Source organism: Lepidochelys kempii, chromosome 1 (assembly GCF_965140265.1).
Source record: "Lepidochelys kempii isolate rLepKem1 chromosome 1, rLepKem1.hap2, whole genome shotgun sequence".
Classification (NCBI taxonomy): Eukaryota; Metazoa; Chordata; order Testudines; family Cheloniidae; genus Lepidochelys; species Lepidochelys kempii.
Genome location: NC_133256.1, coordinates 76,249,819 through 76,274,268, shown reverse-complemented (window position 1 = coordinate 76,274,268; position 24,450 = coordinate 76,249,819). Strand labels below are relative to the sequence as shown.

At 41.6% G+C, this 24,450-nt stretch overlaps 1 protein-coding gene across 13 annotated transcripts in view; it reads left to right on the top strand.

Moving 5' to 3' along the window:
- Window positions 1–24,450, top strand: part of DACH1 (dachshund family transcription factor 1) — a 462,168-nt gene that overhangs the window by 170,795 nt on the left and 266,923 nt on the right. For all 13 annotated transcript variants that reach the window (XM_073346406.1, XM_073346421.1, XM_073346413.1 and 10 more), the window contains one exon: window positions 7,586–7,701. In XM_073346406.1, the coding sequence (XP_073202507.1) occupies window positions 7,586–7,701 (116 nt within the window). The remainder of the gene's footprint in view (window positions 1–7,585; window positions 7,702–24,450) is intronic.

The window sequence follows — 24,450 nt, the reverse complement described above, 5'->3', positions numbered from 1 at the left end:
ATGAGAAAATATGCTCACCATTAGGAGCACAACTATTTTAACCCTTTGTTTATCTCCCTTTCCCATCCTCTTTTGTTTGTGTTCCTTTTCCCTAATTTTATGCCTTCTCAGTTCTTCATTGCAGAAGCACCCAATTCCCACTTTTGCATGGCTTCATTTCTGCCACCCTCTTCTGTCACAGCACCTATATGCCATGCTTGTGATCTGTCAAGGACAACCACTCTAAACTCCTCAGGAATCACCTCTTTTGGGAAGAGACCCATGTCTCCCTGCCTCCTGACAGCGTTAAGCCGTGCAGCTCCCAGATTTACGCTGTGATATTCCCAGCAAGCCAGATTGCCTAGACGGATCAGCACCTGTTCTTGGCTTGCTCTCAGTGCTTTATCTATAATAAAAGAGGTGCCGGGACTCAAGCAATTAGGTGTTGGTGCTCACACAATATTTTTCCATTCATAACTGATACAGCAAGCCCAGAGGTGCAGAGGCTATGAACTGCCAAGTCTAGAGGTGCTAGGGTTCAGCCCTGGTAAACCCTGGCACAAATTAAGCACTGCTTGCTCTCCAGATGCCATGAACAGAGTAATTGTCAACAGTTACAAGTTACCACACAGTTCATTCTAAGCAATCACGTTTATTCTTAAGGTGAAAACATTACAGAGAAAAGAACCTGCACACATGCTAAAAAGCTTACCAGAGGTCACTCCAACTCCAACCTCAGAACCTGGTAGGTGTTAGTCCGTCCAATCCTTCCTCAAGGATTGGGGACCCTGGTCTGAAGAGTCTGTCTGTTTGCTGGACCAATAAGAAGGCCCTGAGTCAGTTTTAAGTCAAGCTATTTATTCCAAAGTCCTTTCTGTGTTTAGTTGGCCTCTGGAGAATCCAGTTTGAACTCCCAAGCAGGTGGTATCTCCACCCACTGTTCTAAGTTCCTAGAGGAGCTGCGGTAGCCCTTCCTCACTGAATAGAACACAAACATACATCATCCATTCATTTAAAACAATGAACCCCCAAGATACTGCATGGGGTTGCAATATCTGTTACATCTCCCTCTAGAGCAGGGATCAACAATCTTTGGCAAGCACCCTGACAGGGTAAGCCCCCTGGCAGGCTGGGCCGGTTTGTTTAGCTGCCGCGTCCACAGGTTCAGCCGATCGCAGCTCCCACTGGCCGCGGTTCGTCGCTCCAGGCCAATGGGGGCTGCGGGAAGCAGAGGCCAGGACTTCCCTCAGCCCAGCACAACTGTTGTAGCATTTCAACCAATGGAATGAAGATGCAGTAGTGAGCTATTGGCCAAGTCAGCTGTGACATCACAATCTTACGACCAAACAATTAACTGTTTGTAACTATCATTTATGATATAGATTAAAAACGGGGTGGCTTGCATGTTAGTTGTTATCTATTAGGAGAACCATAATGTTTGAGTAATCTCCCCCAAATCCTGTACCTTTAATATCACAGCTACATGCAAGAGGCAAAATTATAAACATCATGGCTTCCACCAATCCCACCCTAATTGTCTCAGCCAAATAGCAGCCCTATTTGTTACTGTAGACATCCAGTCACTCTGGTTGCCATAAAGAAAACAATATTTGTTAATGGTGACACACTGCAGTCTATGAGATACTGCAATTATTTCCTGTCATGTTTTGGACAAAAATGTACTATTTTTGTGGTAACTGTTTGGAAAAATGTTGACTTTTTAATGGTGGCCACTGTGTTTGAGGGGCAGTCTGGTCTAATGCATAGGGCTGGGTGTCATAAGACATGAGTTCTAGTTCCAACTCTCTCACTGAACTGGAGGTATTGTTTCATGGTCTCTGTGTATATAATGTCTTCTGCAGTTTCCACGGTATGCATCCGATGAAGTGAGTTGTAGCTCACAAAAGCTCATGCTCAAATAAATTGGTTAGTCTCTAAGGTGCCACAAGTACTTCTTTTCTTTTTGCGAATACAGACTAACACGGCTGTTACTCTGAAACACTTCACAAGTGTGATTCTCTTTCCTCTCTCACCCTTTGACTTGTGTATTTAGATAGCAAGGTCTTCAGGGAAGAGGCTACTTCTTACTGTGTGTTTGTAGTGGGGCGCCCGACTTGAACTGGGGCCTTTAGGTGTTACAGTAATACAAATAATAATATTCTGCCTAGGGTTTTCCAAATATTTCCAAGAACAAGTTTGGTACGATATGTGGCAAGTTTAGGGGAAACCATGATATTTGCATAGGGGTTTGCAGCAAGGGAAACAGCCTAATGTGGTCTGCTATAACCACCAAAGAAATGTAATGTGCCTAGAACCAAACAGCTGATTTATTAGTGCTATGAGTGTCCTTTGGATAGGCTATCGCATGCAGAGTATCTTATTCCATTCTGTCTAATTATTTGTAGCATTAATAAACTGGTACTGCCCACTATGCCAAAGATTCATTTCTCAGTAATTTAGTTTTAAAAATAGAAGAAATATATATTTTAAGTCTGTAGAATACTATTGTCCTTTCACTTTCTGGAACCACTTTTATGGCACAGTCTCTCCCTTTCAAAGATCATTGGTTTGTTTCTTTTTCCCTTGTGAAGATTTTAAAATGCACCTCTGTACTTTATTTTTTATCAGCATTGTTTGCTGTCTCGATAAATCTTTCTAATACATCATGAGAAGTTCAACAGTAATTATGCGTGAGAAGGTTTTCTGCATAACTATGGGAAGAAAAATAAATTTAAAGTAATTGCCCTGAGACTTTTATTGTTTTATACTACTGCTGTAAGTAAATAGAACACAAAGTAATGTTTGTTTTACTAACTGCTAAAATAGAAATTTATCTAATCTCAGGATTACATTCTTGCTTCTCTGTTCTTGGACATGCTTTCAGTTAACTAAAGTTGAGGGTACGTGTCTAAGTGGAAAACTTGAACTGGCGTGAATGAACATCAGAATATTTTGTCTTTTCCCTTTAATACTATAGTGCAATACATTTGAAATATTCTGAAGGATGGTAACCTTATAAATCAGGCTTTTTCAAAACTGAGGAATGAAGTTACATGGTGGTTTGGTCAATCCTTTGGCATTTTGCTTTGTTTTAGCCTTTCATTTGCAAGCTGATGCATCATTATAGTGTTCATGAGAGGTGCGGGTACAGCACTGGCAGCAGCAGTGCAAGGTGTCCCAGGAAGGAAGGACCGCTTCTAATAGTGGGAGATTCTCAGTGCCATTCAGTTATTGATCTCTCTGCTGAGACCAGGAAGATTTTTTGTTAGTACCAATGTTGGTAGTGCTTTTCGTAATGCAGGTATTTATTCTTTGGGAGCTGGGCAGAGACATCTGACGCATTTCACATAGCACACCAGCTAGTCAATAGACTGTAATAACTTTTGATAACTGATCACCTATACTGGATTCAACCAATTGCCTTGAGGTAAAAGACTCCATATGCCAGTATCATTCCTTTGCCCTATCCAGTCTCCCCTAACCGCCCTAGCAAGATATCTTCCTACCACACCAGATTTTTAACCATTACAGTGCTGCCTAATACAACAAGCACTTAGGGTGTGATTGTGATCCCCTGCTGTTTTGCATACCTGGTGTCTCCTCACTGAGAATGTTAGCACTTAAAATGACACTGCTGCATTCCAGAGCATGAATGAGAGGAGCAAAATTGGTTAATCCATTACTGCTGCTGTTAATAAGTGACACTGGTATACTGTGAAGCTAGAGGAGAAAGAAGGAGCAATTGAGCTCTAAAGTCTTGAAAGACGTATTCTAAATGTGGCAGGAAAGGGCTTATTGAATGCAAAATGTATTTAAGGAGATAATTTCTTCTGGTGTCCCCTTGCAAAGGGACCTGAGTTTGGACCAGATTCTTTCCTTTGATTGTAGTGCACCTATACATGAAGGTCTGGCTGAACAAGGAGTGTCTGGAGATGCACTTCTGCCAAACATGGTTCATTTAAATTATATACCTGCTCTTTGCCCATAGGGCAAGATTTTCAGCTGAATTGGCCAAGCTGCATAGGCCAAGACTAGCCAAGCTGCTTTGAAATTGATGGTGCTACAATGATATAAACCAGCTAAGGGTGTAACAGGACATTCTGACATGTTCTTTGTGAAAGTTTTAAAGAATAATAATAAAAAAAATATTATTCTCTATTTTTACCTTGTTACTTTTCCAGTTTGAGAGGAGGCAGACTGAGCCGTGGGTGCATACTCTCCTCAAGCATTTGTCATTTGTCACCTCCCAAGTATGATTTCTTCCCCTGTATTTTTTCTCCTTTTCATAATTGAAAACTACCTGCTTCATGGCTGCTTCATTGCAACATGAGCTATGCTTAGTTTGGGGGAAAGAATGGATTAAAGAAGGACAATCTATTTGTGGACCAAGCCCCTCTGCCAGGGATGGCTATACTAATTAGGAAGTGGAACTATGACCCTGTATACAGACATCTGGCCCTGAGAGCAGTTAATTTTGGTTAGCTCTGCAGGAGAGAGCAGCGTACATTCTTGAGTCAGGCCATAGTTATTTTTAAGATTTTATAATAGAACTAGAAAAATTTCATCATAAACGACAAAGTAGTATGCAAGGTTTCTGGCGAGGTACAAAAACTTTAAAATGTCAAAATAAGGTTTTTTTTTTACTTTTGCTGAACTGTAGGAATGAAAGATACAAGAATATGTACTTTTTCTCCATCTTAGCTCAAAAAGCATTCCTATGCCCCTTTAAAAACAGAGACAGTCAAGATTTTGGCATTATGTGCATATTATATATACGCATAATATAAAGGATTAACTACCTTGGTGGCAAATATAAAACAGGATTATTGTAGTTTAGAAATTTGTTAGTGAAACAAGTGTGTAATATAAATAATAACTTAAAACAATTGTTATTACATAATCAGTCATTTGGGGAAATCAGTGTATGCTTCCTTTATCCAATCAGTGGTGTACTCATTTTAATTGGGTACTAGACAGTCTGCAGTGACTCTAAATTAGGTCTTCCAGACTTATTATTTTAGGAGTCTGAAATTTATTTACCTGAATTTTCATAATTAGCAACTATTTCTTAAATAGATAAAAAAGTGCAAGATGGTTGTTTCTACATGGAAAAAAATGTTATCAGAAAAAAAAGAGAACTAGCCCACCGAACTGGCATTTAAATAACATCACCCTTTGGGTTTTGAATTGGAAACATAGGTCTTCACCCAGCAAACACTTACTCCAGAAAGTTACCCTGTTGGGCTAGTGTATGACTTTGTGGCAACCCCCTCTGTATGGTGCAGCATGTTCAAGTGCTGCTCCAGGAGCAGCATATGGAAGGAATCATAAGGGCAGAGCACTGTTTCCCCTGTGTGCCCAGCCCCAAGGTCTGGGTAGCTTACATGGGGTTATAAGGCTCTTACTTCCCCTGATTCACTTGCATAGGCCTTGCAGCCTGTGGCACAATCAAGCCTGCTGACTTCGCTGAGGCTACTTTTGTGAGTAAGCACTACCTCCAAAAAATGAGTCTTTGCAGGTGTGATCTCTTACATTTTAATGAGCCTGAAGACCTCTGCTAACACTCCATACATAATGTGTTCTATTATGGTCTGGTAAAGCAACACATAGGCTATGTCTTGTATGTTGATGTCAGATTCCTGCAATACCCAGGCTCACCACTGTGAGTTGAGAAGAGAGGGTCGCCACTGGTATTTAAATTGAGCCATTAAAGTTTGCTAACAGAGTGGGCTTTTTTTGTGGGGAATATTTTAGAAACACTCCATTGAAGTCAGATGGTTTTTGTGTGTGATTTTTATCAGTTTCAGGTGTTTTCATGGCATGTTTATTTTATTATCACTCATATAGAACATTCCAAAGAAAGTGAGGATTTTTGATTTTCTGATGTGATGCCTCTTTGTGATATCACTGTAAAACAATCTGGTTCTCATGTAGATCTTTTTCAATTAGAGGAGGAAATAAGAATTTTTGTTTATCTTTAAAAAAAGAAAAAATTCCCTGGTTTATAATATTAATAATGACCTCAATTCAGGACAGTAACTTAGGAACTAATGACCAGTTAAGGTTAATGGCCCAAGGCCCTGAGTCATTAAACTCCAAGGAAATGTCCTGCACTTTGATTGTCATTAGTTTATTAGAAATGGATTGTAGAAGTTAAAAAAAAATTGGATGTTTCTAAACCCAGGGATGATCTGATGGTCACAGGAAAAGTAGATGTTTTATTATCTGCTTCCTGCTGCAGTCCCAGCATAGATAACAATCCCAATACAGTCAATGGTATTTTGGCCTATGCGAGGACCGCCGGGGCTGAGCAGCTGATTGTCACCATCTTCCCCCCCTTCAGAAATAAACGAGACACCCTTATGTTGGGCATAGCCAAGAATAAGACTTCAATGTAAAAAAAAAATAGATTGCCTGGCTCTGTGAAGTCATCCCTAAATAACCCCCAAGTAGGTAGCTCTAGGAATATACAAGAGCATAATGGTTTGGTCTATACATGGGCATATGCACACTTTGTTGACACGTGTTGCAGATATAAAGCCCTGGCTGGGATGATTTAATTGGGGATGGGTCCTGCTTTTGAGCAGGGGGTTGGACTAGATGACTTCCTGAGGTCCCTTCGAACACTGATATTCTATGATTCTATGATTCTATTCATATGTGGGTAGGTAGTAAATATTTTCATTGTAGTCCATGTTTAATTTGTAGGTTACTGGAGGTGGAAAGTTATATGAGCAAAGGACAAGGAATGCTTAAACTTGAAGCCTTTTATTTATTTATTTAAACTTTTATTTATTCACACTGGGCATATGTATGCTGCTATGATGACAGTTGCTCAACAGTGTCCTACAAATAATTCTGAGCCCTTTCTGTTGTAGTACATTTAAAGTAAGGTGACTTAGTGTGATTTTCACTTTAAATAGAATAAGGGTTAAATGATAACTTGACTTATCTTTTAAATGACAAAAAATAAAGAAATTGCAAGACCTTTTCACACATTAGATATGTATTGTCATTTATCATCTAGATATCAGGCTAGCAGTGCGAAGTAATAAAACATATCATCGAAAAATGTGCTATAGGTCTGAATCACTCTTTCATTCCACCTCCCAGCTAACTGTAGTATTAAATCAAACAAGCAGAACATTTCCTTAGGCAGCCATTGCCTTTTAATTTCCTGAAGAACCTTAAAATATCATTCATTACAAGTACTACACATATTTGGTTTTTAAAAGTCTCATAAATCAATAGCAAGCTGACTGTAATAATTATTACAAGTTAGTGCATAATTTTCGTGCTGAAGGCTGCATGCAGAACTTTAGCATATGCAAACGAGGCAATTCAAACTGTGTATAGATATTAATATGAAGAAGCAGGTAACGAGGTGCAGGCTATGAATTATGCATCAAGAGCGGCTGATCTTCAATGAGGAAAATGAATTCAGCATGTAATCTAATTAGTGATGGAAGTCTATTACATCTAACTGCAAAAGCAACCGTCCTTGAAACAAATTTATTTACAGTCCATGTTACCACTTGAAACAACTTTGAAATGATGTGTAAGACAACAGCTTAATTGTAAAAAAAAAATTGTTTGTTTGTTTCAGTTCTAGACCTGGAAGGCCTCCTAAGAGGACTCAAAGTGTCACCTCCCCAGAGAATTCTCATATCATGCCACACTCTGTCCCAGGTCTAATGTCTCCTGGAATCATCCCGCCAACAGGTAGGACTGTTAATAATGCATTAACACTTGAAATGTTATGGCTAGTTGATTTACATTCATTTGTTTAATAATCACAAACAATAACAAAGGAAAAAAATACAAAATCAACACCGTAATATCACATAACTTATGCTGCAACATGGAATATCTTATTGTCATGTTAATGTATTGTCTACTAGAAAGGTAGCAGCACAACATTTTACAATACAAACACTTGAGTAGACAGTGACCCGTTATAGTGTTTTTTCTCTTTTTTTAATTTAAAAAAATAGTCCTTTGAAGCATAGCATTTCTTACCTTATTGTTTTCATCCTCCTGGCAAACAATAATTCCCTCAGTCCTTGTATTTTGAATAGATCAGTGATCCTTGTCACTGCTCTTTTTTGCCTCTTTATCTGACCACTTGTACAATAGTTGGTATCATCAGTAATGTGCCTGCCCCAGAGAATTGAGTTTATTAGTTGGAGTAACTACTTGTTGCACAAACATTCCTTATGATTTCTCACACTCAAATCATGCCCATGGTATATTTCAATGGGAAGAATGTCTGCCTTCCTTGTGATTATATTAATGTCCACTTAGGCAACATTTTGTCACTTAATTAAACTGCCATCATCTTTTTTAAGGTGAAAAGATAAACACTGTCGGTCAGATTCTGCTTCCTTATGGAGATAGGATGTTCCTAGGATAGTCCCATTGAAATCAATAGGAGGGGCCTACTACTGTACATAGAAGACCTAATCCATGTAGATGGAAGATCCTAGTGGAAGAGTTGCTATGGAACCTCGGCCCTCACCCTCATGCCATCTCCTTACTTTTCAGGCTGGCAGGAGCCCCTTTATCCTCTGCAAGGCTGATCTGAATCCCCCCACTCCTTCCCCAGGTACCCACTTACTTCCTCATCTTCATCTTTAGCACTGACTTTCTCTTCAGCAAGAGACACATTGCTATAGACAGATCTAAGAGGAGAAGGCAGTGGGATCACAAAGCAGCCTTGAGGAGAATAAGGGATAATAACTGGGAGGGAGGGAGAGAGAGAAGGGGGACAGATGGTAGGAGGACATTTGGGGAGAAGACAAGAAAGGGTGAGGGCAAGATGCCATTGGTAGCAAGGATGTAATGGGTGAGGCAGGAGTATGTTGGGTAGGCAGGCCTGACAACATCTTGTGGGATAAAGGAAAGTACTCTTGCGGGGCAGGGCTAGGGAGAAATGGAGAATCAGATTTAGAGAAGCGGAAGGCTTAGTAGGAGAGAGGAAAACTAGTGAAGAGGAAGTATGGTGGATTCACAGAGAGAACAGAGTGGGAGGGAATTCGAGCATGAAGAAAAAAAGAGAAGGCCATGGTACCCTTCAGGAAAAGGAAATGATTTTGGAGAGGGAATGATCAGAAAGGGGAGAGGGAAAAAGAAATTTGTCAGGGATGGAGTGAGAGAGAAAGAAGAACATGAAGGAAAAGCAATCAGAGGAGAAAGCCTTGTTCAAAGTAGGTGATGTGAAAGAAGTTGGAGAAAAATACACAGAAGGAAAAGTGGAGAAGAGGGTGATAAGAGAAATAATGATAATAATAATAAGATAATAATAAGAAATAAGGCAACATGATCATTTTTTATTTTCTTTTATTGAAGATATTCTGGGTGATAGATAAGAGAAAATCCCAGTTGTTGGTGTCACAGTTTTTGGTCTTTGTGGCTTCATTCTTTCAAGCAATAATTTATGAATTAACTATAATAATAAGAATTATTTATATAGTTCCCAGTTCCTCTCTTGTCGCCTGTCAAGGTTCCTTCCCCACTCTGAACTCTAGGGTACAGATGTGGGGACCTGCATGAAAGACCCCCTAAGCTTGTTCTTACCAGCTTAGATTAAAACTTCCCCAAGGTACAAACTTTTACCTTTTGTCCTTGGACCTTATGCTGCCACCACCAAACATGTTAAACAAAGAACAGGGAAAGAGACCACTTAGAGACGTCTCCCCCACCAAAATATCGCCCCAAGCCCTACACTCCCTTTCCTGGAGAAGGCTTGATAAAAATCTTCACCAATTTGATTAGGTGAACACAGACCCAAACCTTTGGATCTTAAGAACAATGAAAAAGCAATCAGGTTCTTAAAAGAAGAATTTTAATTGAAGAAAAAGTAAAAGAATCACCTCTGTAAAATCAGGATGGTAAATACCTTACAGGGTAATTAGATTCAAAACATAGAGATTCCCTCTAGGCAAAACCTTAAGTTACAAAAAGACACAAAAACAGGAATATACATCCCATTCAGCACAACTTATTTACCAGCCCTTTAAACAAAACAGAAATCTAACACATATCTAGCTAGATTACTTACTAAGTTCTAAGACTCCATTCCTTTTCTGTTCCGGGCAAAAGCATCACACAGACAGACAGACCCTTTGTCCCCCATTCCCCCCCTCTCCAGCTTTCAAAGTAACTTGTCTCCTCATTGGTCATTTTGGTCAGGTGCCAGGGAGGTTATCTTAGCTTCTTAACTCTTTACAGGTAAAAGGGTTTTTCCTCTGGCCAGGAGGGATTTTATAGTTCTGTATACAGAAAGGTGGTTACCCTTCCCTTTATATTTATCACACACCCTCCCAAAAGTATGCAGGAAAACAATTTAATCATAAATATAAATATAATATAATATAATATAATATAGAATACCAGCTTCTTAAAATACCAACACATAAATCAAATAAGGGGTCCAGATAAATAATAAAAAAAAAAGGGAAATAGTTTGGAAGGTAAGGCAATAAGTATAGGGAGAACAGTGGTGATTCATAGGACATCTTTAGAATATGGGAACAGTTTAGGTTGCTTCATAAATGTGGAGTAAGATGGTGAGATCCTTAAACAGCAGGTGGAATATGAGCACAAATACTGTCAGTAGCATGCTCAAGGGGCAGGTCTTGCATATAGACTGAGGCAGCCAAGCTAAGAACTTTAAGAGCCAGCACTACCAAGTGAAAGTCAATCCACCATTTTAAAGACAGCTAACATAGGGCGGGCATAAAATATGATCACAATAGCTCAAATGAGTGAGCAGTTGCACTGCTATATTCTGAATCAGCTGCAAGTGACAGAGCAGCCCCAGGGAGAGGTCTGCCAAGAGGGAATTACAGTAATTGTAATTAAAGTTGTTAGTGCTGATAATGAAAATGCTCCATTTTACATGCACTGAAAACTCATATTATGAATGTTTTCTCACACATTTCTTGGTTAGGATGTTTAAAGGTTTGGAGTTTTCATAAGAATATGTAAGAAGATTAAACATTTTTCTAAAAATAAACAAAACAAAACATAATCAAGCCACTCCTGGAGTGCAGAGTAGCTAGGGTCTCTTCCTTTAGCTGATTTTCCACCTTCCTTAAGTTCCCTTCCCATAATATATAGCCAGCGATAGGCCTTGTATCTATCCATTTGCTGCTGTCTGTACTGAAATTCTCTACATGTAACTTTATTTTGCATGTATGGGTGGACAGTGCTTCCTTATCTTTCGCTGCCTTCTCTATTGCTGCAGTTCTCAAACTGTGGTCTATGGCCCACTGATGGTAATTCCCCTTGTTTCCACTTAGCAAATCACAGTCACATTATAGGAAGAAAAGGTAATGCAGTTTTAGCTAAAATTATTTATCCATGTAAGCAATTGGTTTAGTTGCCACAGGAATGTAAGACGGTCCCGGATAGAAGTGAGAGGGGTTTTGCACAATTTCATTTTGGAGGGGAGTTGGATTATGAGACAATCTTTCTATTAAGATGTAGTTCATATTACAAAAAAAAGTTTAAGAACCCAGCCTTTTTGGCTTCTACTTGACTGATAAGATATTTGAATGTTGATATTTGGATGGGAAACCTTATTGGGTATCAGAGTAACAGCCGTGTTAGTCTGTATTCGCAAAAAGAAAAGGAGTACTTGTGGCACCTTAGAGACTAACCAATTTATTTGAGCATGAGCTTTCGTGAGCTACAGCTCACTTCATCGGATGCATACCATGGAAACTGCAGAAGACATTATATACACAGAGACCATGAAACAATACCTCCTCCCACCCTACTCTCCTGCTGGTAATAGCTTATCTAAAGTGATCACATTGTGGGGAGAGTGGTCACTTTGGATAAGCTATTACCAGCAGGAGAGTGAGTTTGGGGGGGGGGGGTGGAGGGTGAGAAAACCTGGATTTGTGGTGGAAATGGCCCAACTTGATGATCACTTTAGATAAGCTATTACCAGCAGGAGAGTGGGGTGGGAGGAGGTATTGTTTCATGGTCTCTGTGTATATAATGTCTTCTGCAGTTTCCACGGTATGCATCCGATGAAGTGAGCTGTAGCTCACGAAAGCTCATGCTCAAATAAATTGGTTAGTCTCTAAGGTGCCACAAGTACTCCTTTTCTTATTGGGTATGTCAGTTTTGCTTGATGGTTACTGCAAGGGAAACAGGTGTGACTGTTCTGATCTGAAAGATTGAGTTGTCATGGGCAGTTGTCACTTATTAATAGGATTTGTGTTACATCCCCAGCATTGGAACAGTCTCTTGGAGGACCCTCTTCAATGTACCAAACCCCAAGGCGTCTCACTCTTCCTTTAGGGAAGGCCACTCGGCTTCACTGCCTCCTGAGACCGAACACATAGGTCTTGAGCACTCATGCCTCATACCGTGAGCTCTGTTTGGCAAGTCCAACTGAGACAGACTCCTGGTAGAGACCTGTACACTCTTCAAGAATTAGTGGACCTAACCTAGTATTTGAAGTGACACTCAGGCAGAGTTTTCAAAATAGTAGGATCTATTAGTCAAGTGGAACACAGCATAGGAAATCCTTAGGCTAGCATAGAGAAATGAAGGTTAACTCAAAGGCCATTCTGGTTAGCCCAGAGCCCCAGCCAAACTTTAGTAAAACTCCATTTTCAGGTTCTGTCTGTCTTTCCCAGTCTCACCTCCTTAGTCAGTTCCCAGGTGAGAGAGCCCCCAGCTTCCTCTAGAACCCAATGCTTATCCTCTACCTCACTCCTCTCCAGTCCTTTGTTCCTGTGCTGGGGTCTTTGCTCAACCTCCCTGCTGAGAGTTGGGGAAATTCATCCACCTCTGGTTGCTAGGTGTCAATGTCTTGGTGATTGGGTGTTTCATTGTTTTCTCAGATTTTCCATTGATATGGGGTCAGCCTCTGCCAGTCCTTTTTAGTAATCCCTTCAGGCTCAGATAACTAGGCCATACACACACACCTAGGTTTCTTAGCCTGCCCTGAGCACAAACTTAGTCCTTTTTCTTCACTGGGTAGCCATGCAAAATATAGTGGAAAGTGAGGCTCACATTGGATTCATAAAAATATTACAGAAAATTCCCACTTTGTCATTGCAATCCAATTCAAAATCTCAGGTTGGGAGCTGGAACTAGGAGTCATGTATCCATTGTTTGGAGACCTGTTCTTCCTTTACTGGCCCAATTCCTTGCAACTTGTTAGGGAAAAAAATACTTCGTTACCTGAGGACCAGCAGTTTGATACTCCCTTGCTTAAGGAGAAAGTTGGTTGCTCTCTTTTTACAGAAGTTCTACTGACAAAAATCATGTCCGCTTTGGAGCCAGCTGCTTGTGTGATGCCAAGAGAGATTTGAAATAAGTTAGGGACACAATAAATATTTATTAAATTTTAAAAGTAGAGAGTAAGTAAAAATCTACGCAAGGCAACAGGCTGTTTAAGGGTAGTGCATAGTTATTTTAATGTAATTAGATGCCAGTCTTTTGAGGGGTATTATGTTGAAAAAAACACTTGGGGGCTTATAATAGAGCTATGGGCTGATACAGCTTTCACACAGGGAGATATGGTGCGCTGAACTTGCTTTGCCTCAAATTTCATAAGTGGGTATGTTGCTGTGATGCATCATGGATGTTTACCTCTGTCATCTTGCGTTATACTATATGGTGTGATGCAATGCCAACTTTGTTGGACTTATGGCTTCATTCCAATGATATGCTTAGCTAAGGATTTTTTTTAAAATATAGTTTTCAGAACTCCCTCCATTTCCTCCCTCCACTTCCATTATTATTTTCCCCCCAAAACTTGTTATTTTAAGTCAGTGACATACTGTGGTTAGTGTTTAATTAATTTTAACACCTCAAGTGTTAAAACTTTGGTGGGTCAACATTGATAAGCCCTCCAGTCAGTGAGTTTCAATAGAAGATTGTAAGAAGACAATAAGGGTTTACCACACAGAGACACATTCCAGGAGTAGTGGAAGTGCAAAGGGAGGAAGACTGTAGAAGGAGGCTGGTTAGGCTATTATAAAGGAGGTTCAGGCAGTATCAAACACATTAATTCATAGATGGGAAAAAAACTATCTAAAGGGAAACTGGATGAGAAAGTTCCAAGGTCAACTTTTTTTTAATAAAAAACGTATGGGGTACTTGTGATACCAGCATTGTATTAAATACAAACTGACATACAATTGAGAGGACTTACAGCTGTATATTTAATATGAGCTAACCCTGCTGGTGTCCCTCCGATTTTTTTGTAAGTAAAAATAGACTGACTATCTTTAGGTTTGTTTGCTTGTTTTATGGTAACATTTATAGAGTTTTATATCAATAACAGAAGTTCTAATTATACTGTGTGACAATAAAATGGTTGAACAATGGCACACAATCATTTCCACTACAACATGCCTCATACCACAGGGGAGAAGAAAGGTTAGGAAGTAGAAGTGGATTACATGTTTGACCACTTTTGACAGAAGGTGGCTGCCCCTTCGGATCATCTCCTCCTCAAAATCATTTCCCTTTTCTAAAGTGTTCCGGCACCTCCTCTTTTCTTCTTGTTATTAGAACCCAAACTCTCTCTCACTCTGTTCTCACTGTGAACCCACCCTTACTTCACCCTCTCGCCTATTATTCTTAGGTATAGGGGGCTATTGAAAAGCCAGTCAACACACCTGTGACATGATGCATTCCCACAGATAATTCAGTGTCATGGGAAACAAGGCCATTGGTAGGGCAGTAAGTTTGGCTTCCAGTGAGAGAGTCATAGTAATGAAGAGGAAACAGAATGTGGAAAACAAAGAGGAAATGAAGAAAAGTACTATTAACTATTCAAAAAAGTTCACCATTGCTAATCTATTGCAAAGTTCATTATTATAGACAGCTACTCTCTTGTGAAGAATAAGAGTTGGCACTACCATGAATGCAAGGACATTTTTTGAAGTTAAACTACTTTATAGATTGTACTTTCACATTAACATATCAGGAAAGGACAACAGCTGCAAATGTATGGGTGTTTCAGATCAGAAATGAGGGTGGGCCTACAGAACTATGAGAGGGTGAATAGACTGATTTGTTTATTTTAAAGGTTTCACTAATCACAGCATCCAGGAAGATACACAGACAAATAAAACAAATCCAGTCACAACAAATGCATCAAAAGTAAACCATATAAAAAGAACCTTTTCTGAAACTAATCCAATCAAGCTGTGTAGTTCTATCGTCCTCTCATTTTAATGAATAATTATACCAATAGTAATTTTCATAATCTATAGGCTTTACTATTAGATGCCATGTATTTCTGAGCAAGATGTGCACCACTATCTTTAAACACTTCCCAAGAACAGATGGTTAAAACTATTCAATCTCACAGAATAGTGAACATTGAGGTCTCTCTGGCGGGGAAAGAAAAAGCCATGCCAAATTCCCTGAAGTGGATTAAATACCTAAAACCATTTGCAGGTGGGCAATGTACCTGTTTCTTGTTCCCATAATTGGTGGAAGAAAGGAGGGAAAAAAGAAGAGACATCCCCCCACACACTAACCACAGTATGTAAAACAAACCAAAGAAAAGTGTCTTTAGCCCATAGTTGACTGGTATGTTTGGGTTTAAATGCCATTTATTTCCTTTTTTTCTGATAATAACCTTCCTGATGGAGGGATTGTGTTTTGTTGTGTGCTTTTACACAGTGCTGAGCACATTGATGGTGCTCAGTGTGCACCATCAGCAAACAAGGTATCAGTATAAATATTAAGAAAAGGAGCAGGACAAGGAAGTGCAGGAACTGGTGAGGCAAAACTGAGGGACTGGGAAGCTGGTGAGGCAGGTTTAAGCTAGCAGTATTTCATGGACTATTCCTAGATCAAGATATTCATTCTCTCAAATGAAAACAGCACTGTATTCCACATTTTTCAGTGCTTGGGCTAAACACCTTATTGAAGCTGAATCCAGGCCAGACTGTGGTGATATAGGTGGGAAGAGAAAAGGGCTTCTAAGAGATGCCTCCTCAAGAACAGATTGCTCTCAAATTATTTGCAGTGTTGTTGTAGCTGTGTTGATCCCAGGATATGAGAGAGAGACAGTGGTCTATTAAAAGATATTGTCTCACCCATCTCTACTCTATAATTGTTAGCTCAATTTTGAAGCTTGATGTCCTTTTGGACACCTCACTTCTGTTGGATGTCAACTGAAGTCAATGATAAGCACCTAGGTAGATGAAACATACAACTCTTGCAATTTGGCTCATCAGACAAGAGCAGTAGAAATTTCTTGCTACTATGCAAGAGGAGAGAAGTGGTCAGGAATGATCAAATTGTTTAATAGGTGACCTTCATGAACTGCCATAATTTTTAATAATGAAAAAGATCAACATTTCTCTGACTTCTGTCTGCCCCAGTCGCTAGGGTGACCAGACAGCAAATGTGAAAAGTCGAGACAGGAGGTGGGGAGTAATAGGAGCTTGCATAATATGAACTCTCCATTATTCCATTTCCCCAGAAATTTGAAAACCAATTGCTGTCACTTTTCATGTTGTCAATTAAGTATTTTTTAATCAATACTTTTAAACAGCAGAGTATTGCAGGCACAGACAGCATTAGGTAAAGCGCACTAATTGAGTCTTCTACTCGGCCCACTGAGCAATGTCTTTAATTTGAAATGTGTGGTACTGAAGCAGTGATACTTCAAGTGCTCCTCTTACCTCTCTTAGCCCTGGTCTACACTAGGACTTTAGGTTGAATTTAGCAGCATTAAATCGATGTAAACCTGCACCCGTCCACACGATGAAGCCCTTTATTTTGACTTAAAGGGCTCTTAAAATTGATTTCCGTACTCCACACCTGACAAGTGGATTAGCGCTTAAATCGGCCTTGCCGGGTCGAATTTGGGGTACTGTGGACACAATTCGACAGTATTGGCCTCCGGGAGCTATCCCAGAGTGCTCCATTGTGACCGCTCTGGACAGCACTCTCAACTCAGATGCACTGGCCAGGTAGACAGGAAAAGAACTGCGAACTTTTGAATCTCATTTCCTGTTTGGCCAGCGTGGCAAGCTGCAGGTGACCATGCAGAGCTCATCAGCAGAGGTGATCGTGATGGAGTCCCAGAATTGCAAAAGAGCTCCAGCATGGATTGAACAGGAGGTACGGGATCTGATCGCTGTATGGGGAGAGGAATCCGTATGGGGAGGAATCAGAACTCCATTCCAGTTTTCGAAATGCCAAAACCTTTGTCAAAATCTCCCAGGGCATGAAGGACAGAGGCCATAACAGGGACCCGAAGCAGTGCCGTGTGAAACTTAAGGAACTGAGGCAAGCCTACCAGAAAACCAGAGAGGGGAACGGCTGCTCCGGGTCAGAGCCCCAAACATGCCGCTTCTATGATGAGCTGCATGCCATTTTAGGGGATTCAGCCACCACTACCCCAGCCGTATTGTTTGACTCCTTCAATGGAGATGGAGGCAACATGGAAGCAGGTTTTGGGGATGAAGAAGATGATGATGAGGAGGAGGAGGTTGTAGATAGCTCACAGCAAGCAAGCGGAGAAACCGGTTTTCCCGACAGCCAGGAACTGTTTCTCACCCTGGACCTGGAGCCAGTACCCCCCGAACCCACCCAAGGCTGCCTCCCGGACCCGGCAGGCAGAGAAGGGACCTCCGGTGAGTGTACCTTTTAAAATACTATACATGGTTTAAAAGCAAGCATGTGAAAGGATTAATTTGCCCTTGCATTCGTGGCTCTCCTGGATGTACTCCCAAAGCCTTTGCAAAAGGTTTCTGGGGAGGGCAGCCTTATTGCATCCTTCATGGTAGGACACTTTACCACTCCAGGCCAGTAACACGTGCTCGGGAATTATTGTACAACAAAGCAATGCAGTGTATGTTTGCTGGCGTTCAAACAACATCCGTTCTTTATCTCTCTGTGTTATCCTCAGGAGAGTGACATATCATTCATGGTCACCTGGTTGAAATAGGGTGCTTTTCTTCAGGGGACACTCAGAGGAGCCTGTTCCTGCTGGGCTGTTTGCCTGTGGCTGAACAGAAATGTTCCCCGCTGTTAGCCACGGGGAGGGGGAGGGTTGAGGTGGTAGCCAAGCGGTGGGGGGAGGCAAAATGCGACCTTGTAACGAAAGCACATGTGCTATGTATGTAATGTTAACAGCAAGGTTTACCCTGAAAGACTGTAGCCACTGTTTTATAAAATGTGTCTTTTTAAATACCGCTATCCCTTTTTTTTCTCCACCAGCTGTATGTGTTTCAATAATGACAGGATCTTCTCCTTCCCAGAGGCTAGTGAAGATTAGAAAGAAAAAAAAAAGCACTCATGATGAAATGTTCTTTGAGCTCATGCTGTCCTCCCACACTGACAGAGCACAGATGAATGCGTGGAGCCAAATAATGTCAGAGTGCAGGAAAGCACAACATGACCGGGAGGAGAGGTGGCGGGCTGAAGAGAGTAAGTGGCGGGCTGAAGACAGGGCTGAAGCTCAAATGTGGTGGCAGCGTGATGAGAGGAGGCAGGATTCAATGCTGAGGCTGCTGGAGGATCAAACCAGTATGCTCCAGTGTATGGCTGAGCTGCAGCAAAGGCAGCTCGAGCACAGACTGCCACTACAGCCCCTGTGTAACCTCCTCCCCAAGTTCCATAGCCTCCACACTCAGACGCCCAAGAACACGGTGGGGGGGCCACCGGCCAAACAGCCACTCCACCACAGAGGATTGCCCCAAAAAAAGAAGGCTGGCATTCAATAAATTTTAAAGTTGTAAACTATTAAAGTGCTGTGCTTAAAGTGCTGTGTGGCATTTTTCTTCCCTCCTCCACCACCCCTCCTGGGCTACCTTGGTAGTCATCCCCCTATTTGTGTGATGAATGAATAAAGAATGCATGAATGTGAAGCAACAATGACTTTATTGCCTCTGCAAGCGGTGATTGAAGGGTGGAGGGGAGGGTGGTTAGCTTATAGGGAAGTAGAGTGAATCAAGGGGCGGGGGGTTTCATCAAGGAGAAACAAAGAGAACTTTCACACTGTAGCCTGGCCAGTCGTGAAACTGGTTTTCAAAGCTGCTCTGATGCGTACCGCACCCTCCTGTGCTCTTCTAACCGCCCTGGTGTCTGGCTGCGCGTAACCATCAGCCAGGTGATTTGCCTCAACCTCCCACCCCACCATAAACGTCTCCCCCTTACTCTCACAGATATTGTGGAGCATACAGCAAGCAGTAATAACAGTGGGAATATTGGTTTCGCTGAGGTCTAAGCGAGTCAGTAAACTGCGCCAGCGTGCCTTTAAACATCCAAATGCACATTCTACCACCGTTCTGCACTTGCTTAGCCTGTAGTTGACTACTGTCCAGGCTGCCTGTGTACGGCTTCATGAGCCATGGCATTAAGGGGTAGGCTGGGTCCCCAAGGATAACTATAGGCATTTCAACATCCCCAACAGTTATTTTCTGGTCTGGGAATAAAGTCCCTTCCTGCAGCTTTTGAAACAGACCAGAGTTCCTGAAGATGCGAGCCTCATGTACCTTTCCCGGCCATCCCACGTTGATGTTGGTGAGACGTCCCTTGTGATCCACCAGAGCTTGCAGCACTATTGAAAAGTACCCCTTGCAGTTTATGTAGTTGCTGGCTTGGTGCTCCGGTGCCAAGATAGGGATATGGATTCCGTCTATGGCCCCACCACAGTTAGGGAATCCCATTGCAGCAAAGCCATCTACTATGACCTGCACATTTCCCAGGGTCACTACCCTTGATATCAGCAGATCTTTGATTGCGTGGGCTACTTGCATCACAGCAGCCCCCACAGTAGATTTGCCCACTCCAAATTGATTCCCAACTGACCGGTAGCTGTCTGGCGTTGCAAGCTTCCACAGGGCTATCACCACTCGCTTCGCAACTGTGAGGGCTGCTCTCATCTTGGTATTCATGCGGTTCAGGGCAGGGGAAAGCACGTCACAAAGTTCCATGAAAGTGCCCTTACGCATGCAAAAGTTTCGCAGCCACTGGGAATCGTCCCAGACCTGGAACACTATGCGGTCCCACCAGTCTGTGCTTGTTTCCCGAGCCCAGAATCGGGAATGAACCTGCCCCATTAGCACCATGATGCATGCATTGGCAGGGCCCATGCTTTCAGAGAAATCTGTGTCCATGTCCTGATCACTCACACGATGGCGCTGATGTCGCCTCCTCGCCCGGTATCGCTCTGCCAGGTTCTGGTGCTGCATATTCTGCTGGATAAAGCGTGTGGTGTTTAATGTGCTCCTAATTGCCAAAGTGAGCTGAGCAGCTTCCATGCTTGCCTTGGTATGGTGTCCGCTCAGAAAAAAGGCGCGGAACGATTGTCTGCCATTGCTCTGACGGAGGGAGGGGCGACTGACGACACGGCTTATAGGGTTGGCTTTAGGGAGCTAAAATCAACAAAGGGGGTGTCTTTACATCAAGGAGTATTTCAGGCAGGACTTCACGGAGGGTTCCAATAAGAAATGGTGCACCTAAGTTATTGTTCTTATTGGAACAAGGAGGTTAGTCTGGCCGCTGATTGATACATGGCTAGATTTACCTCGCTGCACCTTCCCTGTGAGTGACTGCAGTGTGACCTAGAGGAATGAGTCCCCTAGATGGGGGAGGGTGGGAAGCAAATGAGTACAAAACAAATCTGGTCTATTTCTTGTTTTGATCCACTCCATCTATCTTTTACATCTTTGACTGGCAGCAGACGGTGCAGAAGGACTGCATGCCATCCACATCTCAGGGCTGCTCGGCGGAAGATGGTACAATACGACTGCTAGCAATCCATATCGCCTGCCTGCTCACCATAAGATAGTTCAATAGGACTGACTGCAGGACTAAAGGGAATGACTTGATCAAGTCACTCCAAATTTAGTCCCTGCGCCCATGTCTGCCCAGGCGCTCCAGGCCGATGTGGCCAGGAGCACCTCGGACATGACGATGACAGCTACCAGTCCTATTGCACCGTCTGCTGCCACAAGGCAATGGGTTGCTGCTACTGTGTAGCAATGCAGTACCGCGTCTGCCAGCACCCAGGAGACATACGGTGACGGTTACCTCAGCGGGCTCCATGCTTGCCATGGTATGGCGTCTGCACAGGTAACTCAGGAAAAATGGCATGAAACGATTGTCTGCCTTTGCTTTCGTGGAGGGAGGGAGGGAATGGGGGCCTGACAATATGTACCCAGAACCACCCGTGACAATGTTTTAGCCCCATCAGGCATTGGGATCTCAACCCAGAATTCCAATGGGCAGCGGAGACTGCGGGAACTGTGGGATAGCTACCCACAGTGCAACACTCTGGAAGTCGACTCTAGCCTCGGTACTGTGGAAGCACTCCGCCGAGTTAATTCACATAATGCACTTAGAGCATTTTCTGTGGGGACACACACACTCAAATACATAAAACCGATTTCTAAAAAATCGACTTCTATAAATTCGACCTAATTTCGAAGTGTAGACATACCCTCAGAGACTGCACTTTTCTCCTGTTTATAGAGATAAAATGCAGATGTAAAGTGCTTTCAGAAATCAGAAATATATGGCATATTTATGGAGAGAGAAAAATACTACTTTTCAGTTACACGGCTTCTTTCATCCCATAATTTCAAAGCACTTTACACACTTAATTTTATTACATTAACTTAATCACAGTTTTTATCTTATTTCTTCAGCAAATTTGTTTTATGAGGGTTTTTCCTCTGGTTATTACTTATACCCCATCTGATGCCAAAATCCTTCATTTCCAGTGTAAAGACATTATAATGGGCTTGCAATACACTCTGCGATTTAGGTTGCTTCCTGTCTTACTTTGTTATTTTCCTTTTTTCTCTTTTACTCATCTTTGGATGATAACCTGGCACTATAAGAGTGATCTCTCTCATTACTACTTCTTACTTTGGGCCTGAGTCAGTAAAAATGTGTTCCAACTTCCACTCTCTTTACAAAGCCTGATGAACGCTGTGACATCATTTCCACCCCTCTTCCCTAGGGTTGGAAGTGTTTACATGGGTTTCCTGACTATGGAGGCCAAATATGGAGTAAACAGAGTATAGCTGTTGGTAAGGTATGGCAGTGTTCTTTCTAAAGTAGCAACTTGGTGTTCAAAGCCAGGTAAACCAATCGTGGAATAATTTCATGTTAATATCTTCACGTTTAAATTATATTTTCTTGGCATCTAACCACACTTTATCAGTTCTACCTAATAAAGTGTTATTATTATTATTTATTATTTATTATTATCCCACCCAAAGCATACTAGTCATGTTATAGAGGACATAAAAAGACATAGTCTCTTACAATGTAAAGACCGGATCTTGTAAATGCTTATTAAAGTGTTTACCTTTATGCAAGTGAACAGCTGAGTTGAACTGGAGTACTGTGTGCAAAAAGGTAAACTTGAGAGTAAATTTGTGCAGGACCAGGACCTAGAATTTCCATCTAATACAATGTGTGAGTATGAGAATTGCCAGTATGGGAATGGAGTAAGGAAGGATGAAGGTTACTGTAATCTGATTTGCCAGTTTCTCAGATTAGGCATGTACAGCTTTCAGAAATAAAGAAGAGACTAATGGTAGACAGTAAGTAACATTGACATATTTCTTTCTAAAATAGGTACTTATTAACACAGTATTAGGCTATTGGTAATTTCATGATTCTTAATCTGAAAAGTGCTTTCAGTTGATTACTACTCTATATTGAGCTGTTTACCTGTTGGAAATAAGGTAATATATTGTAAACTTAAGCAACAAAGTGTATTTTTAGAGTGATAAACTGTAAACTAATTCAACAAACTGAATCAGATTATGCAAACATTTTTGCACTTCATTAAGGAAATAGTCACTATAATTAATTGTGAGAGCTTTTATCACGTTCACTTGTTGACATATGGCTAGGAAGATACAGTAGACTAAACTCTGTAAAGATATTATTTCATAGCTTTTTACATTTTAATTATAGTTTTAATTCAGGGCCACCTGTCCTGTTCTGAAAAAATTGTCATTCTTTTTGTCATCTTGTTGTCCTGTTGAATGGCTATCTTGTACTACTTTATCACAATGAGGAATTTTGACAATTAGTTGAAAAACAATCCTTTCACTGTTCATCAGTTTGTAAGTCTCACTGAGGCCATAATTTTGTCAGACTAGATGTGGATACAGTAAAATTTTGCTAATCCGCACATATCATAAATACCCATTAAAATTTAAATGAAAATTGGTCCTGTCCCAGTTCTCAGTAGAGATTTAAGGGCCAGATTCTGAGGCCTGTACTCCTCCTACTGATCACTTATTCATGCATATAGTCCCATTGAAGTCAAAGGGATTACTCAAAGAAGTCAATGCTTAGCAGTGTGAGTAAGGGGTCTACAATCTGACCCTTAATTACAGGTAGTCATGTATGAAGTTCTTATCTTAGTACAACATAGTTTTTACAAAATATACCATACTATATTGCCTATGAAAGACTCAGTTAAAAGAACATTAAGCTTGCAAAGTCAAAGACACGAAAGTTAGGCAATGCCACAGTTAGGGTTGCCTGGGGAATTCTGATTCATCCCCCTTTCTCTTCAGGGTCCCAGTCCACGGCTATAAACACAAGAGAACATTCTTTCTCTTCTTGCAACACTGCCTCATTCACTGTTCATTTTGTGTACTGAAAGAGGTTGGTTTCCCTTAAAACAAATAGCATGTGACCATATAATTAAAGACGGTATCATAATGCACAAGGGATTGGGAACTGAAGTAAGATTGCAAGGGCAACCTTAATTCTGGCAATTCCTAACTTCTGAGAGCTTTATCTTGGAACCTTATAGCTTTTGTATTTGAACAGTTAATTTGCAGCAAGCAGGCATATGAATCTACCCTGCACTAGCCTGCCACCAACTAACTGTCCACATGGTCTCTGCTGACCTGCATTAATAGTTTGTTAATGCACTTTGATCTAGTCCTGTTTCAATAAGGACTAGATCAAAGCACACTGATAAACCGCTAATGTGCATCAGCAGGGTCCACATGGACAGTTAGTTTGCAGAAGGTTAGCGCAGGGTAGATTCACACTCCATCTTGCTGCAAAGTAATTGTTCATGTAGACCCGTGGTTCTCAAACTTATTTGATCATGCCTCCCCTTCCCCCGTGTTTCCCCTATCCCCCAAGTACATATACCCATCTCTGAAGCGTACTTCAGAAGTACAGATGGCAATGTGAAAAATGGTATTTGTCAATATGACTTTTCACAGCAGATATAGTGCCCCATTGACACCCTTACTTGTGCACTGCTGCTTCCACTCCGGGTCTGACAGCTGGAGTCCCACTGCCCTCTCCCGGTGAGCGATTTGGGGGAGAAAGGAGGGCCCAAACTGGTGGGGAGAGGGAAGAAGAGCCAGAGTCTGGGGCAGCGGGGCTCCAACTGTCAACCCTGGGGTGGCAGAGCTCCGACTGTCCTCTTTATCCCATCCCCCCACCTCCCAGGTATGCACAGCCCTTCTGTACTAG